General features: G+C 47.5%; 1 protein-coding gene across 2 annotated transcripts in view; it reads right to left on the bottom strand.

Moving 5' to 3' along the window:
• ABHD12 (abhydrolase domain containing 12, lysophospholipase) overlaps positions 1-15,589 on the bottom strand; it is a 53,491-nt gene that overhangs the window by 14,368 nt on the left and 23,534 nt on the right. For both annotated transcript variants that reach the window (XM_025264117.3, XM_025264118.3), the window contains exons 2-3: positions 9,081-9,205; positions 1,360-1,465 (exon numbers count right to left, since the gene is read on the bottom strand). In XM_025264117.3, coding sequence (XP_025119902.1) covers positions 1,360-1,465; positions 9,081-9,205 — 231 coding nt within the window. The remainder of the gene's footprint in view (positions 1-1,359; positions 1,466-9,080; positions 9,206-15,589) is intronic.

Genomic DNA, 15,589 nt, shown 5'->3' with positions numbered 1-15,589 from the left:
ACCACCACTTTCAGGGCCTGAAAGAGCTGTGTATGAAAGAGATGCAACCATTTTCAACCCCTGGATGGGCCCTTCTGAAAGGTTGTTGCTGAACCACGAAAAGAAGCCGGGATTCTTGGCCTCCGGAGGAGAAGAATTCAATCCGGGGCCAGAGACGAGGCTTGATCGCTCAGAGCTTTTGTGCAATAGAGTTTTATTAAAGTATAAAAAGGATAGAGAAAGCTTCTGACATAGACATCAGAAGAGGGAAGAAAGAGTACCCCCTTGCTAGTGTTAACAATGGAGTTATATACTCTCCAATTAGTTATTACAAAGAATCAAAAGAATGTCTGGAGGTTGTAAAGACCTCACTAGACCTACTCTTATAATTCACATTTTAAGATAACAGGCTTAGCCAGAAGGCTTTTTCCAGAGACTGTCCTCAAGCAGGATACATTATTGTTATATAATCCTAAGGAATGTAGAGGAAAAAAAGTTTGTCCTTTCTTTCTCCTTGAGAATTCCAGACCCCTCTCTCCTTGGGGACCCCTGGACTTCTTATCAACCTGCCTAGGAAATGACTCTCTCACTTCTCTGAAAGACAGGTGTGGCTCAAGCCTGTGCTCATGATTCCATGATACACAGTCTTTTTTCTGGCTTTCTTTCCCCCTGGAAATATGGCTTTCTGCAAAAACTGCTAGGGGAAGCACGCTGACTGAAACCGCCCACCCTGTCCAGGCGCCATAGTAACCATTCGCATGAGTTATTTTACGACAGGAGGTCCTGGTAAAAAAACACGGAACTAATAAGCCGCCACTAACCAGAAGAGTTCGGGAAAGGTCTAAACCACGTGTCCAACCACCACCCAGAACCCTTCACGCTGGCATCCATCTTGGCTAAGCAATGAGTGGGCCCCCAGGAAGGACTCTCAGTCAGAATGATTGGTCAGAGACAACCCAGAAACTAACCCCATCACCATAAAACCCAGACTGTGAGCCACGTGGCAAAGCAGTCCTCCCGGGTTCCCTTTCAATCAAGTCTCTTGCTTTGTCAGCTCATGAGTCTCCACAATTCATTTCCGAGAGTTAGACAAGAGCCCACTCTTGGGCCCTGGAAGGGGTCCCCTTCCTGCAATAAAAGCAATCTGGTTTACAAACCCTTTGCTGTTTGAAAACCTGAGAACAGAGTTGGTGCTAGTGCTCCATTATCATGGAATCTAGAGGAGATTTTTCCTTTGGAAACAGATAAAGATAAAAATGGACAAGCAACAACAGTTTCGGAGCCCACTGTCAGGACAATACTGGCCACGCCTCACAGGCCCTGCTGCCTCGAGGCCACACTGCCAACGCCTGGCCCTGTAGTCCTGGGGCCAACACTCACCAGACTCCAATGGTTACGTCTTCCTCTGGCTGGAGGTAGTAATTACAGGTGTGATTCAAACCTTGATCCTGTGGTCTTTTCAAATCAATGAAATAGGGAACCCGCACTGTAGGGGACAAAGAGATGGAAACAGGATTAGGGGGGCTGTTACTTTGCCAACAAAGGTCTGTATAGTCAAAGCTATGGCTTTTCCAGTAGTCATGTATGAATGTGAGAATTGGACTACAAAGAAAGTTGAGTGCAGAAGAATTGATGCTTTTGAACTGTGGCATTTGAGAAGACTCTTGAGAGTCCCTTGGACTGCAAGGAGATCCAACCAGTCCATCCTAAAGGAAATTAGTCCTGAATATTCATTGCAAGGACCGATGCTGAAGCTGAAATTCCAATACTTGGGCCACCTGATGCGAAGAACTGACTCATTGGAAAAGACCCTCATGCGGGGAAAGATTGAAGGCAGGAGGAGAAGGGGATGACAGAGGATGAGATGGTTGGATGGCATCACTGACTCAGTGGACATGAGTTTGCGTAAACTCCGGGAGTTGGTGATGGACAGGAAGGTCTGGTATGCTGCAGTCCATAGGGTCACAAAGAGTCTGACGTGACTGAGCGACTGAACTGAACTGAACTGAACAGACCACCCTGTACACAGCAGAGCTGATGCTCTCAAATACTTTCTCGAACCCTAATGCCTGGGGCACTGGGCCCTGCAGCCTCAGGAGCTGGTGTGGGCAGGTATATCTACAGATCCTTTGGCAAGGGTGAGGTCCAAGCAGAGACCCATTCAAGGTTGTTCAAGGTGTGAGAGGATACAAAGGATGGAAGGAAAGATCCTTGGGGGCCCTGAGGATTGGCCTGGCCATGAGAGAGACTGGAGAAAAGAAGGCTGAGAACTGAAGGCTGGGGCCAGGGTGCTGGGGGAGGGACTCAAGCCTGGAAAGGTGCTGGAAAGGTGACAGAGGGATGTTTTTTGGACCTGCGGACATGGGCTTGATGACCACCAGAATGTGGGTGTGGCCAGGCGAGGGGGACGCTGAGGTTTCTAGTGCTGCCACTGACTGAGTGAGGCCCAAGATGAAGCGTGGGTGCAGGACATGGAGGAATCCACAGGACCCAGAGCCCAGGGAGAGTGAAGGGAAGTTATGGGGACGAGTCGGCAGCTGCTCATTCAGCCCTGAATTTACAGGGGACCTGCCAATAGGGCAATGGCTGACGGACTGCGGTGTACACACCGATGAGAAGCCCTGGGCCTTCACACAGGGGCAACCGATACCCACAGATCTGGAGGAACCTCTGTGAGTTACAAGTAGGTGAGAAGAGCAGGGAAGGAGGGTAAGATCACTGTGATGCTGCTACGTGATCCCAGGTCATCAGTGAACGAACAGGCCACACCAGCGTCAACACCGAGTGCGGCCTGGAAAACACAGAGACACACGACAGGCCGTGAGTGGGAGTTTAAAGGTGTGCGTGGGGTGCATACCCTTCTTGTATGAAAAAGTGAAAGTGAAAGTCACTCAGTCCTGCCCGACTCTTTGTGATCCCATGGACTATACAGTCCATGGAATTCTCCAGGCCAGTATATCAGAGTGGGTAGCCTTTCCCTTCTCCAGGGGATGTTCCCAACCCGGGGATTGAACCCAGGTCTCCCGCATTGCGGGCAGAATCTTTACCAGCTGGGCCACCAGGGAAGCCCAAGAATCCCTTGTATACCACTGCACTTTTAGTCCTTGAGGTGAACACTATCTTTCAAGTTCTATTTAGTTGAAAAACAAAAACAAAACAACTCAAACCTTGAGATGGGATTTACTCACATAAAATGGCAATTCTCAGAAGGGGTAGGGACAGTGGACAGTGTGGCCATGACTTCCAGCCAGTCTCACCTTCAGTAAGGAAGTCACGCAACTCTGGTTTTCTCTGGTGAAGGCAGTAGTGTCCTTGTGTAACCTACATGGCCACGTGGCACCAGAGCCCAGCATGCCCGCCTGCCACGCTGTTGCCTCCTGAGCCCAACTCCCGCCCCAGGGCCTCTTCATTGGCTGCCCTGAATGCTCTGTCCCCACATACCTGCATTCTAACTCTCAATTCCTCACATGTCCCCATGGCTCAGAAAACGTTCACTGAAGAAATGAAACAGCCAACTGGTGAGGCCATGGGAACACCTACGCTCTCCTTCCCCTGGGGCTGCTTTTGAACCTCCAGCTTCTTTACCCATCTCTTTCCCAAGAAGCAGGCTACATTTTAAAAACTTGAAAACTGACACTCAAAGGAGGTGGCATCTTACTTGCTGGCGCATGTTCCCTATACTCTGAACACCGTCCCCGAAACAGGAGGGTACAACCATGACCACAGCACTTGCTCAAGCATGACTCACATGGGGCAACTCTGGGATCCGCACCCAGGCGACCAGACTCTACACTCTTGACTACTTGATAGGAAGTGCGGACAGTAAACCAGTTCTGATCCTGGTGGACCCTGAATGCTCTCCAATTGGGTCCCCTCAAAGGACAGAAAAGTCCTAACCCCAGCACATCAGAAGGGGACCTCAGCTGGAAATAGGGCCTTCACAGAGATAAATAAACTTAAGTAAGGTCATTTGGTGGACTCGATCTAACACGACTGGTGTCCTTATCAAAAGGGGGAATCTGGACACAGGGACAAAGGGAAGACAACATGAAGTCCCGGGGAGAAAGCAGTCCTGCGATGGAGGCAGGGGCGGCAGTGATGCAGCTACAAGCCAAGGAACACCAGCCACCACCAGAGGCTGGCAAGAGGGAGCCCGGAATTTCGAAGCTCCAGAACTGGGAGAGAATACATTTCTGTGGTTTTAAGCTCCCCCCATCTGTGGTGTTCGTTATGCTGTGAAGGGACCAGTAGGCCTGGAACGGTCTCCCTGGATGCATCTCTTCCAGATGCAGGCGCCCGCTCCTGCCACACCCTGACTGCTCCCGCTGGGCAAGCCAAGGCTGCAGCATCGTGTACGACTGAGGGGAAATGACTGATCAATAAAACTCTGAATATGCCCAATGAGCCCAGATTCAATCAACTCTACCCCCGAGGCTGGAGATTCCATGCCACGGAGGAGACGGTGCTGCCGAGGGCACCGCTGTCGGGTCTGGCGAGTTCTGTCCCAGAAAAGGTGGCCACGTGGTTTAGTGCCACCCCAAAGCTCCAAGGGCTCCCCACCAGTGAAGAGTGTCTTCCAGGGATCGGCAGTTAATCCTGAAAGCTTCCACGGCTGAGAAATCTAGAACCAAGATACTCGATTCTGCTCTAGGACAGGCTCATTCCACAAGGCTCATCCTCCAGTTCACTTCCATTTCTATTTTAGAAATAAGTATGGAGAGGCTTCCCTGGGAGCTCAGTGATGAAGACTCTGCCTGACAATGGAGGAGAGGCGGGTTCCATCCCTGATCGGGGAAGATCCCACATGCCATGGAGCAACTAAGCCCGTGCACCACAACTATTGAGCCTGTGCTCTTTAGACCGTGAGCCACAACTACTGAAGTCCATGTACCTAGAGCCTGTGCTCTGCAGCAAGAGAAGCCAGCACAATGAGAAGCCCGTGCACCACAACCAGAGAGTAGACCCCACTCGCCACAACTGGAGAAAAAGCCTGAGTAGCAACAAAGACCCAGCACAGCCAAAAATAAATAAATAAAGTTAAAAAAAAAAAACAAAAAAAAACAAAAAAAAAAAGGGAAAAGGGTGCAGATTAGTGCAGAGGTGTCCCTGTATGCCTCCCAGCTGGCTAACAAGAGGTATCTGGTCAGTGCTGGGGTGAGACAGCCCAGACAGTGGTGGCCAGGCCAGAGGAACCACCTGGCGACTACTGGTAAAAGCCAGTACAACTGCTGCAAGGGAAGGAAATGGGGTCAAGGGGTACAGGGCCCCAGGCTGGCCTGAGGAGGGTCTGGGATCTACCTGGGCTGGAATTTGGCTTGATCCTGTGAGCTTCCATGTGGCCTGAGCCCTCAGCTTGTGACTCTAGGATGCTGGCTGGATCCCACGCTCCCAGCCTCTGCGTCCACAAAGGACAGAGCATTGAGCACGCCAGCAGCCCAAGGTGGCAGGGCAGGAGCTGGCAGGGTGACCCAGCTCCACATCACTGTCAGTTACAAGTGCTGCTGCACAGGGAGGTTGGTGCACAGCCAGTGACCCGGCACATAGGCCCAGGCAGCTTCCAGAGCGAGGCCCTCTGCGGTCCCCTGCTTTCCCAGCTGTCTTATCCACTGAGCATGCTGTCATTTATCAGCAACCACAAATGTCACGGGGGTGATTAAGGAAGGCCTCTGCATAGCCATGCTCGGTAAACAGTGAGAAAATACATGAACGAACAGAAAACAACTGAGTTGGCCATCCTTTAGATGCTGGTAGGGTGGGAGGCCGGAACTCCTGGGCTGCAGGGGACATATCCAACCACCTGAGAACTATAAACACCGTGGCTACACCCTGTCCCAGGCACTGAGTAAAGAGCAAGAGCGAAGAGGTGGGGTGCCAACAAGGGAAGGGCCCTCCCAGCTGGGTTTTATCAAACTCCAGCTGCCTCCATGGACTCTGGGCTCCCAAAGAAGGAAGAGATAAGGAAAGGGATCAGGGGTCACCAGAATGGCTAAGAGGAAGGAAAGAGAGGAGGATGAAGGATGGCCATCCCTTGAAAGCTGTAGTGGACAGGCTGTTGCATTAACAACAAAGTAATTCAGATATTAACTCTAATCTCAAAAAAAAGGCCCAGAGCAGTGTGCAGAGAAGAGCATTTCTACACCAGCCTCTGAATTGAAACACTCCTTCCCGCCAGAAGACAGTTCTGGATTCCAGGGCAAAGACTGCGAGAACCGGCTGGTATCACCCTGACACTGCTGGGGGCTGTGGGTATTGAAAAGCATGTATATTTACGTTTACGTGTACAGACACACACACAAAAGGCCAACAGGAAACAGGCCACAATGTGACAGCAATTTTCTCTCAGCAAGAAAAGTTTCCTTTTCTTCTTCATGCCATTCAGAGCTTTTCAGTTAATCTTTGGTTTTTAAGAAAGTCATCTATTTTTTTGTTTATGAAAAATATATTTAAAGGAGAATAATGCCTTAAATCATAGATGCTATGCTTTGTCTAATGCTTATTTATCTAATTTATAGATTTAGTTTCAGATAGATTTGTTACGAACTTAATACTTTAATCATGTTTCGGAGCTCAAAAGATGGTTCCACTTCCTTCAACGTCCAGATAGAAACCCACAGCTCACGATTCACACCCTGAGAAGAAGGAAGGTGCTCCAGAACACACAGGCCCTCCAGCAGCGTGAAGTGAAACTACCACGTTACTGCCCATGCGACCCCACCTCCACAGGGGAGGGCAGGGGCCCTGACGGCTACGCCCCCACACAGCAGGCAGAGGGAAACAAGCAGGTGGGGACAGGCGCCTCTCTGCGGGGGTGCAGGGCAGCCCTGCCAACCCCTTCTCTTCTGTGCCCCGAGCCTGAACAGGAGATCCAGGAACATCCTGCCATTTCATTAGGAAATCAACAGTGTAAAATGCATGAGGTACATCTAAAGGGACCCCAGTGACGGAGCTGAAGAAAATCAGCTCAACTCAGAGAGCTGCTGGGACCCACAGTGGAGCAGCCCAGAGGGCAGCAGGCCACTGGCTGCCAAGACACCTGCCCAAGGTGCCTGGAGGTGCCCAGAGGCCTGCCCTGTGGGAGAGCTGGGCAGGGCTGACTCCAAGATCTGCTATCAGGAAACGCAGCCTGTGGCCTCATGTTTGCATGTAACCCAGACTCTCTTCCACGAAAGGCTGACTGGATACCTAAGGGACATTATAGTCAGAAAAACAGAACTTTTTTGATTTTAGTATGTTGTGAGCTCTTTCCAAGTTCGGGCTTCTCACAAGCAATGAAAACTCAGAGATGTTTCTGTTAGAAAAATGAAACCTTTCTTAGTGCACTGACATGCGTTTTACACTTACTTTCAGACACCCAAATAAAAACCTCTTTTATATTCATTGCATTTTATTATCCACTTTACTATCTCTGTTCCTAGTCCTCCTCTGGCTCCTCTTGATTTCTTGGCTGCCCCAGGCCGCGCGTGGGATCTTAGTTCCTGGACCAGGGATGGAACCCAGGCCCCTACATTGGAAGTGCAGAGTCTTAACCACCAGGCAGCCAGGGAAGTCCCATCCTGCTCCTCTCTAGAGCACAAATTCCTTTTCAGCAGTGACATCCGCTTTTCTGTGATCAAGTCTACTGCAGACTTAACACCCTAAACTCATATGTCCCAGTGCCCTGCAGAGCCTGCAACACTGGTGTTACTTAAGGGGAGGGGCCGCCCACCCCGCCCCGCTGCCCCAGGCCAGTCATCACACAGGACACCTCAATACCTCCAGTCTGTCCTCTCCTCTCCCCTCCTTCACCAGCTCCCGTGCCACCTCAGAGCACCAGCATGGTTTCCCAAGCCTCTGGTTCCCACACACACAAGTCCAAACCCACTCTTCGCAAACTGGCACAGCTGCAAGAACACAGAGACCGCTTCACCTGCCCCAAATACTCCCTACACCCAACAGCAAGGCCATCACTCACGGGGCACTGCTGTGTGCCAAGCACCAGGTTCTATCTGCCGACCCCCAACTCTGCAGGAGCGGTCTCTTCCCTCCTGGCCTCATCTTGTGGGTGCAAAAAGATGTTGCTTATAATGATTATTCCCGGCAACTATACACTTTCCACTTCATAAACCAGATACTTCCACCCTTTTTCCTCCCACTTGTCCAAAAGTAAACATATAGCATAAAAAACAAAAACAAAAAAACAACTTTGGAACACACCAGGTCCAAGTTAACTGAAGGGGATTGTAATCTAACCTCTAAACCTCACCTCTAAAGCCAGCATACAATTCCATAGAAACCAAAGCAGCATGCTAGGGTTTTTTAAGGGGAGAAAATAAGATGTAGGGGTGTGTGTGTGTTTTAAAGAAAAAAGACCAGATTTGTGTCTGTGTGCTTTAAAGAAAAAAGACCAGATTATTTTTTCAGTCACTACAATTTCAGTGATCACCTTTTCCAAGGACAGCTAACCTCCTAGACTGCATTACAGACAGATTACCCCCAATATGACAGCTTCAGAAGACTCTACATGTCATCAACACTGGGTATACCACGTGGGTATATCAACGTGGGTAGACCATGTTGGTGAAGGAAGACCCCCAGCCATGCAGCCGTCATCTATGCACACAAATGCCAGCCCTGAGAGAAATGCCCTCGTTACAAACACCCCTTAACTGGGACGGGGCACAGGGAACCTTCTGGACAGTAGAAAGGCTCTGCTTCCTGAAAGTGAATGTTGCTCAGTCGTGTCCAACTCTTTGTGACCCCATGGACTATACAGTCCACGGAATTCCCTAGGCCAGAATACTGGAGTGGGTAGCCTTTCCCTTCTCCAGGGGATCTTCCCAATCCAGGGATCGAACCCAAGTCTCTTGCATTGCGGGTGGATTCTTTACCATCTGAGCCACCAAGGAAGCCCAAGGATACTGGAGTGAGTAGCCTATCCCTTCTCCAGTGGATCTTCCCGACTCAGGAATTGAACCGGTGTCTCCTGCATTGCAGGTAGATTCTTTACCAAGTGAGCCACCAGGGAAACCCTACTTCCTGAGCTGAGTGGTAAAGATATAAATACATAAATCACTATGAACATGAATTCTTACTAAAATTGAAAATGGACACACAGCACTTACCAAAATTCAAGAAAATCAGTTTAGCCTGTATCCCAGGACATAGTTTGATGAGAAACGGAATGGCCACATACAATCCCAGGACAAAGAAGAGTATCTTCCTCAGTCGGAAGCACAGGCCCTTTCGCCTGAAAGAGAAAAGCAGTGCACAGGAATGAGTCCACTACAGTTGAGTAACAGTATCATCAAAAATCACTCACCAAGACCCAAACCTGCTGTGCCCAACAAGATTATCACCGAGGACGAGAGCAGCCTCCCACCTGCATGTGCCTTGTCATTTGCTCAGAACTCTACCAGAAGGGTAAAATTTGTTTCCTGAAAGCCAAAGAAACAGTCCTGCTGATTTCCTATGGGAGCCCTGGGATCCTTCAGATCTTCAGAAAGTGCCCAACCTCATGTCAGACTAAGGCTGCAATCTCCCCTCGGGCGAGAGGCTGCCTCTGGGCCTCTGATTCCCCTCCTGCAAGCGGGCATGGGCTCCCCAGCAGAGGAAGCACCTACGCACAGAACCTGTCAAACCAGATCCCAGGAGGGGGCAGGGGGCCGAGGACAGGACAGTGGCCATGACTCCATGTTCTCATATTTCTGCCTGCATACCTTCCAGAGGCCCCTGCTCTGGAAGCCTCAGGCCAGGTCATCAGGCCAGGTCTCAAAACCCTCTCTAGCCCAGAGATCCTCAAACTTGGACCATGGGCCTCTCGACAACTGAAAAACTGAGGGCCCAAAAGACCTTCATATGATTTGTGTTTATCACTATTTGTTTTATGAGACATTAAAGAAAAATTTAAATATTATATTAAGTCATTCAATAATAATAAACAACCCATGACAAGTTAATATAATTAACATCTCTTATTTAAAAAGATTAAATTTTCCAAAAGGAAAAATTTTAGTGAGGAGATTTTTACAAATTTCAAGACCAACAGCTTAGCATAAGACAGATGGGTTGCAGTACATGCTTCTGCGTTCACTCTGCTGCAATATGACACATCACATAGCACCTGAAAAGCTCCCGGAACCCCATGAGAGATCGAAAGGGAAAAAGGCAAACAGTGCTACCACGAAATCTCTCTGACATCAAGGTTCAACTTCAATGGGGCTACTTATATCTGCGCTATTTCAAAAAAGTATTCAAGGTGGTTTAAAAAATATACCTAGAACTCATCAGTTCTAGGTATGTGAACTCATCACATGCAACAATACAGAAGGCTATAAAAGCATCCGGCTAAATTAAATAAGAGAGACACAAAAGACTACACACTCTATAATCCCATTTGTCAAAAATTCCAGAAAAGGCAAAATTACAGAAGACAGGGAAGCCTGGCATACTGAGGCTTAAACGGTCACAGAAAGTTGGATGTGACTAAGTGACTCAACAACAACAATACGCAAAACAGCAGAATAGTAATATCCAGGGCTGGGATAGAGGGAAGAAGAGATTACAAGCGGTATGAGGCAACTCTTGCAGTAAATCAACACTCAGCAAAGTGGACTGATGTAAGTAATACTTCAGTACAGCTGATGACAAATACATGTATTTGACAATGTAATCCTTTCACTCAATCACCTGGCTCATCCTCCAGTTGTTACTGAGCACCAGGTGCTCCTTGGGCAATGGACAATAAGGGCAGAAAAGGATGCATCTGCCTCTGTGCTGTGCTCTCAGCTCAGCAGGGCAGACGAAAGCCTGTGCCAGCACACCTGCACAGGGTGACCTGACCTAGTCCGGGCTGCCAGGGCAGGGCCACTGGTGGAAACACTAAGTCGGGAATATAGGAGTTAGCCAGATGACGCAGGAGAAGTTTAAAAGGGCATCTTGGGACTTCCCCAGTGGTCCAGTGGTTAAGAATTCGCCTTGCAAGAGGGACTGTGGGTTCCATCCCTGGTTGGGGAACTAAAATGCTGTGGAGCAACTAAACCCACGCATGCCAAAACTAGAGTGCCCATATGTTGGCTGCAGCAACTGAGCCCGTGAGCTCTGGAGCACCCACACCACAGCTACTGAGCCTGCACGCCACAAGAAAAGATCCTGCATGATGCAACTAAGACCTGACACAGCCAAAGAAATAAATACATATTAAAAGGACACTTAGAAGTCCATGCGCAGTCTACACTTTCACTAACAAAAGGCATACGATGTGGTGGTTAAACGGAAGGCTGTGGAGTTAAGGTGATCTGGGCCAATATCCAGTCTGCCACTCACTAGCTGTCATACCCCTCTTGAACAAGAAATACGTATATAAATAGAAATTTCAAAAAACTATGTATCTGCAGCAGTAAGGCTATTCTACATTCAAGTCATTTTCTTCTGGATTGAGTTATGATTATTACCATACACATGAATCAAAATGACAAACGTTTCATTTTTGGTAAGTCATTATTAAGCATGGAAAGTAAACTTTTACTGAAAACGCATCTCTAAATGAAATGGATTCCACTACTTTCCCAAATGCATCATGTCTCTCTATATATTACTTATTGATGTAGAAAAGGGAAGGGTTAACATTAATTAAGGCAAGAGGAAAAGGGGATGACAGAGGATGAGATAGTTGGATAATATCACCGACTCAATGGGCATGAGTCTGAGTAAACTCTGGGAGTTGGTGATGGACAGGGAGGCCTGGTGTGCTGTAGTCCATGGGGTCTCAAAGAGTTGGACATGACTGAGCGACTGAACTGAACTGAACTGAATATTAATTCTAGTTCTGTTTTTTTGGTTTTTGAAAAATATAAATATTGAGAACTTATTCACATCAGTAAAAGGGAATGGAAGTTTACTAGCATTACCAATTTTTCAGGGTTATATGCCAAAAATCACACAGTGAAAAATACTCAAGCCCTTTTTCATTTTTGTTGACAGCTAAGAATTCGACACCACTGGACTTGTACCATTTTATGCAGTCATTAGATATTCACTTAGTTTCTCAGCTTTTACCAAGAACTGAGCCCTCTCTTCCTCTGTGCCTTGACTTTGACCTGCTTTAGTAAGAATTCTGTTAAGTCATCCCCCATCTTGGTATCTCATCCACTGACCTGCCTTTGCAAGAGCCCTCCTACCCTTGATATCTCAACTGTTTCCATCCACTGACCTGCTAACTCTACCTTCTGTCTGGAAATCCCAAGCTGTCTCCTCAGAAGGCACTCCAGACAGGACTGCACGCGAGACTGACCTTTCTACTGACTTCTCTGTCCATCCTGCCAGGCCTTTCCCCACCTTCCTACAGGCACTAGAGTTTTAGGACTCTGCCTCCCTGGGGGGGCTGTTAAGGGACTCAGGGACCTCACACAGCCTCTATCTGAGGATGAAAAGGAAAAAATGACACATGGGAAACAAGCTGGGTACTTTACCCCCTCAGCTGAGCTATGGAAACACCCAGACTGCTGCTTGGTATTTTTAAGAAGTCCCTCACCAGAAACTTAGACCATTGCCTCCACAGATTACACATTATGGGAAATGAAAATCTTAAAAGTTAAATATTGTACAAAAGCACTAGCCCTCATCTTGGGCAGGTAATCTTAAATTGTTCCATTTGGCCCAAACTAAATCCAGATAAAAAGACAATTAAAGCAGGGCAAAGACGAGAACCAACTCTTATGTTACCTAAGCTGGTGAGCTTGGTTTGACTACGGTTATGCTGACTGGTGGCTCAGCTGTTAGGACAAGTGCAGTAACGTGTGTGTGTGTGTGTGTGTGTAACCTACAGTTGATCCTTGAAAAGTGAAGAGCATGGGGTGCCAACCCTCCATGCAATTGAAAATGTGAGTGTAACTCAGAGCTGGTCCTCCATTTTTGCTATTCCACATCTACAGATTCAACTAACTGTGGATCACGTGCTACTGTGGCGCATCTTTGGTGAAAAAAACCAGTCCATGTGCAAGGGGACCCACACTATTCAGACCCTTGTTGTTCAAGGGGCCACAGTATTTGTGATGTTTTCCTAGCCCTGGGTGGTATTACCAAATTAATTTACAAAATCCCTTAAAGGAGCTCTGCTCCAAATGACTTCAAGAGAAATAAGTGCTAAATTAAATATTCCTAAAACTCCCAGACATATAAGAACCCAAATATTTTTCAAGTTCATGTACAAATAAAATCAGTTTAGTAGTGTCACTTTAATAAAAGCAGTTGTCCTCTTGAAATGGAGGGAAGGGGGCAGGGCACAACCTTTAAAAGAATGACAAGGCCATAGGACATGACAAAACTGGTTAGAACCAAGTAGATCCAAGATAGTAGGAGATTCAACTTTCAGTAGACCTTGAGCCTCATTATAGGCTCATTGTAATGCATTAGCCAAATGACACACCAACCAGCACCAGGATACTTCTGTGGCTGACCAACAAGGGCAAAAGTGGGTGGTGGCCCAATTCACGGAAATCCGCACCCCTTCCCTGAAATAACTGGAATAATCCTCCCCTTCACTGTTGTTGTTCAGTTGCTCTGAGTCAGTCCTGTGACTCTGCAACCCCATGGACTGCAGCACACCAGGCCTCCCTGTCCTACACCATCTCCCAGAGTTTGCTCAAAATCGTGTCCATTGAGCCAGTGATGCCATCCAACTATCTCATCCTCTGTCACTCCCTTCTCCTCCTGCCCTCAATCTTTCCCAATATCAGGGTCTTTTCCAATGAGTCAGCTCTTTGCAACAGGTGGCCAAAGTACTGGAGCTTCAGTTTTGTTAGCTTCCCCTCCATTAGCCTATGAGTTTACCCGGCCCACAAAAACCAAATTATATTTTGGGGCCTCTTGATGGCCCACACTCTGAGAAGTGTGTTTCTCTCTAAGTTAAATCACTTCTTACCTATCACTTTGTCTCTCACTGAATTCTTTCTGCAAAGAGACATAAAGAACCAGGGCTTCATTAAGTCCTGACACCAAGTGTGTGATCTCAGGGAAAAGAGAGTGGCTCTTGACTGAGTCTGATTCCCTCACTGGAGTTCAAGTCCCATCTGCAGTGCACATCTTCACCCTGAGTTATTAGCATTAAGTATAACATGAGCACACATTATTTGACAAATAAACCCAGGCAGAATAACAACCTAATATAATCTACTATTAACAGATCTTTAAAATTATAAATTCAACCTAAAAGTACAAGTAGATCTGCAGTGAAATTGCTTGAAATCCATTATTTCATTTATATCAAGCAAAGCAATAAAACAATTAAAAAATGAATTTAACTTCCTAAGGTTTTTTACTTTCTAATTTTTTTGATATCTGCCTAACACATGTGTTATAAAAACAATAAATAGGGAAATAACCTGACAACAGCTCAGTTCAGTCCCTCAGTCATGTCTGACTCTTTGCGACCCCATGAATCGAAGCACGCCAGGCCTCCCTGTCCATCACCAACTCCCGTAGTTCACTCAAACTCAACGTCCATCAAGTCAGTGATGCCATCCAGCCATCTCATCTTCTGTCGTCCCCTTCTCCTCCTGCCTACCCCCAACCCCTCTCAGCATCAGAGTCTTTTCCAGTAAGTCAACTCTTCGCATAAGGTGGCCAAAGTTCTGGAGTTTCAGCTTTAGCATCATTCCTTCCAAAGAAAACCCAGCTGATCTCCTTCAGAATGGACTGGTTGGATCTCCTTGCAGTCCAAGGGACTCTCAAGAGTCTTCCCAAACACCACAGTTCAAAAGAATCAATTCTTCAGCACTCAGCTTTCTTCACAGTCCAACTCTCACATCAATACATGACCACTGGAAAAACCATAGCCTTGACTAGACGGACAAAGTAATGTCTCTGCTTTTCAATACGCTATCTAGGTTGGTCACAACTTTTCTTCCAAGGAGTAAGCGTCTTTTAATTTCATGGCTGCAGTCACCATTTGCAGTGATTTTGGAGCCCCCAAAAATAAAAGTCTGACACTGTTTCCACTGTTTCCCCATCTATTTGCCATGAAGTGATGGGACCAGATGCCATGATCTTTGTTTTCTGAATGTTGAGTTTTGACAATGGTTAGCTTATGGCAATTTCATGAACAATCCAAGTATAACTGTTACAAACCAATGTGTTAGGTTGATATAAGTGAAATAGAAATTGTAGGAATGGATTTTTCAACAATAGTTGAAACTCACAGGACCTTAGAGGGCCCTCCGGGACACAAAAGCCTTTCTGCATCTTCCGTTCCTAGGAAAAAGGCTTCACTCAGCCTCTTTGCTGCTGCTAAGTCGCTTCAGTCGTGTCCGACTCTGTGCGACCCCATAGACGGCAGCCCACCAGGCTCCCCCGTCCCTGGGATTCTCCAGGCAAGAATACTGGAGTGGGTTGCCATTTCCTTTTCTAATGCATGAAAGTGAAAAGTGAAAGCGAAGTCGCTCAGTCGTGTCCAACTCTTAGCGACCCCATGGACTGCAGCCCACCAGGCTCCTCAGTCCATGGGATTTTCCAGGCAAGAGTACTGGAGTGGGTTGCCATTGCCTTCTCCGTGGCTTTCTCTGATTTCCAAAGGGCAGATTCAGACAGTTCCTAATCAGGGAATGGAGCCAAAGCAGAAACAAAGGAGGGGCAGTTA

Source organism: Bubalus bubalis, chromosome 14, assembly GCF_019923935.1.
Source record: "Bubalus bubalis isolate 160015118507 breed Murrah chromosome 14, NDDB_SH_1, whole genome shotgun sequence".
NCBI classification, from domain to species: domain Eukaryota; kingdom Metazoa; phylum Chordata; class Mammalia; order Artiodactyla; family Bovidae; genus Bubalus; species Bubalus bubalis.
The sequence above is the reverse complement of the archived record's forward strand: the minus strand, read 5'-3'. Positions and strand labels throughout refer to the sequence as shown.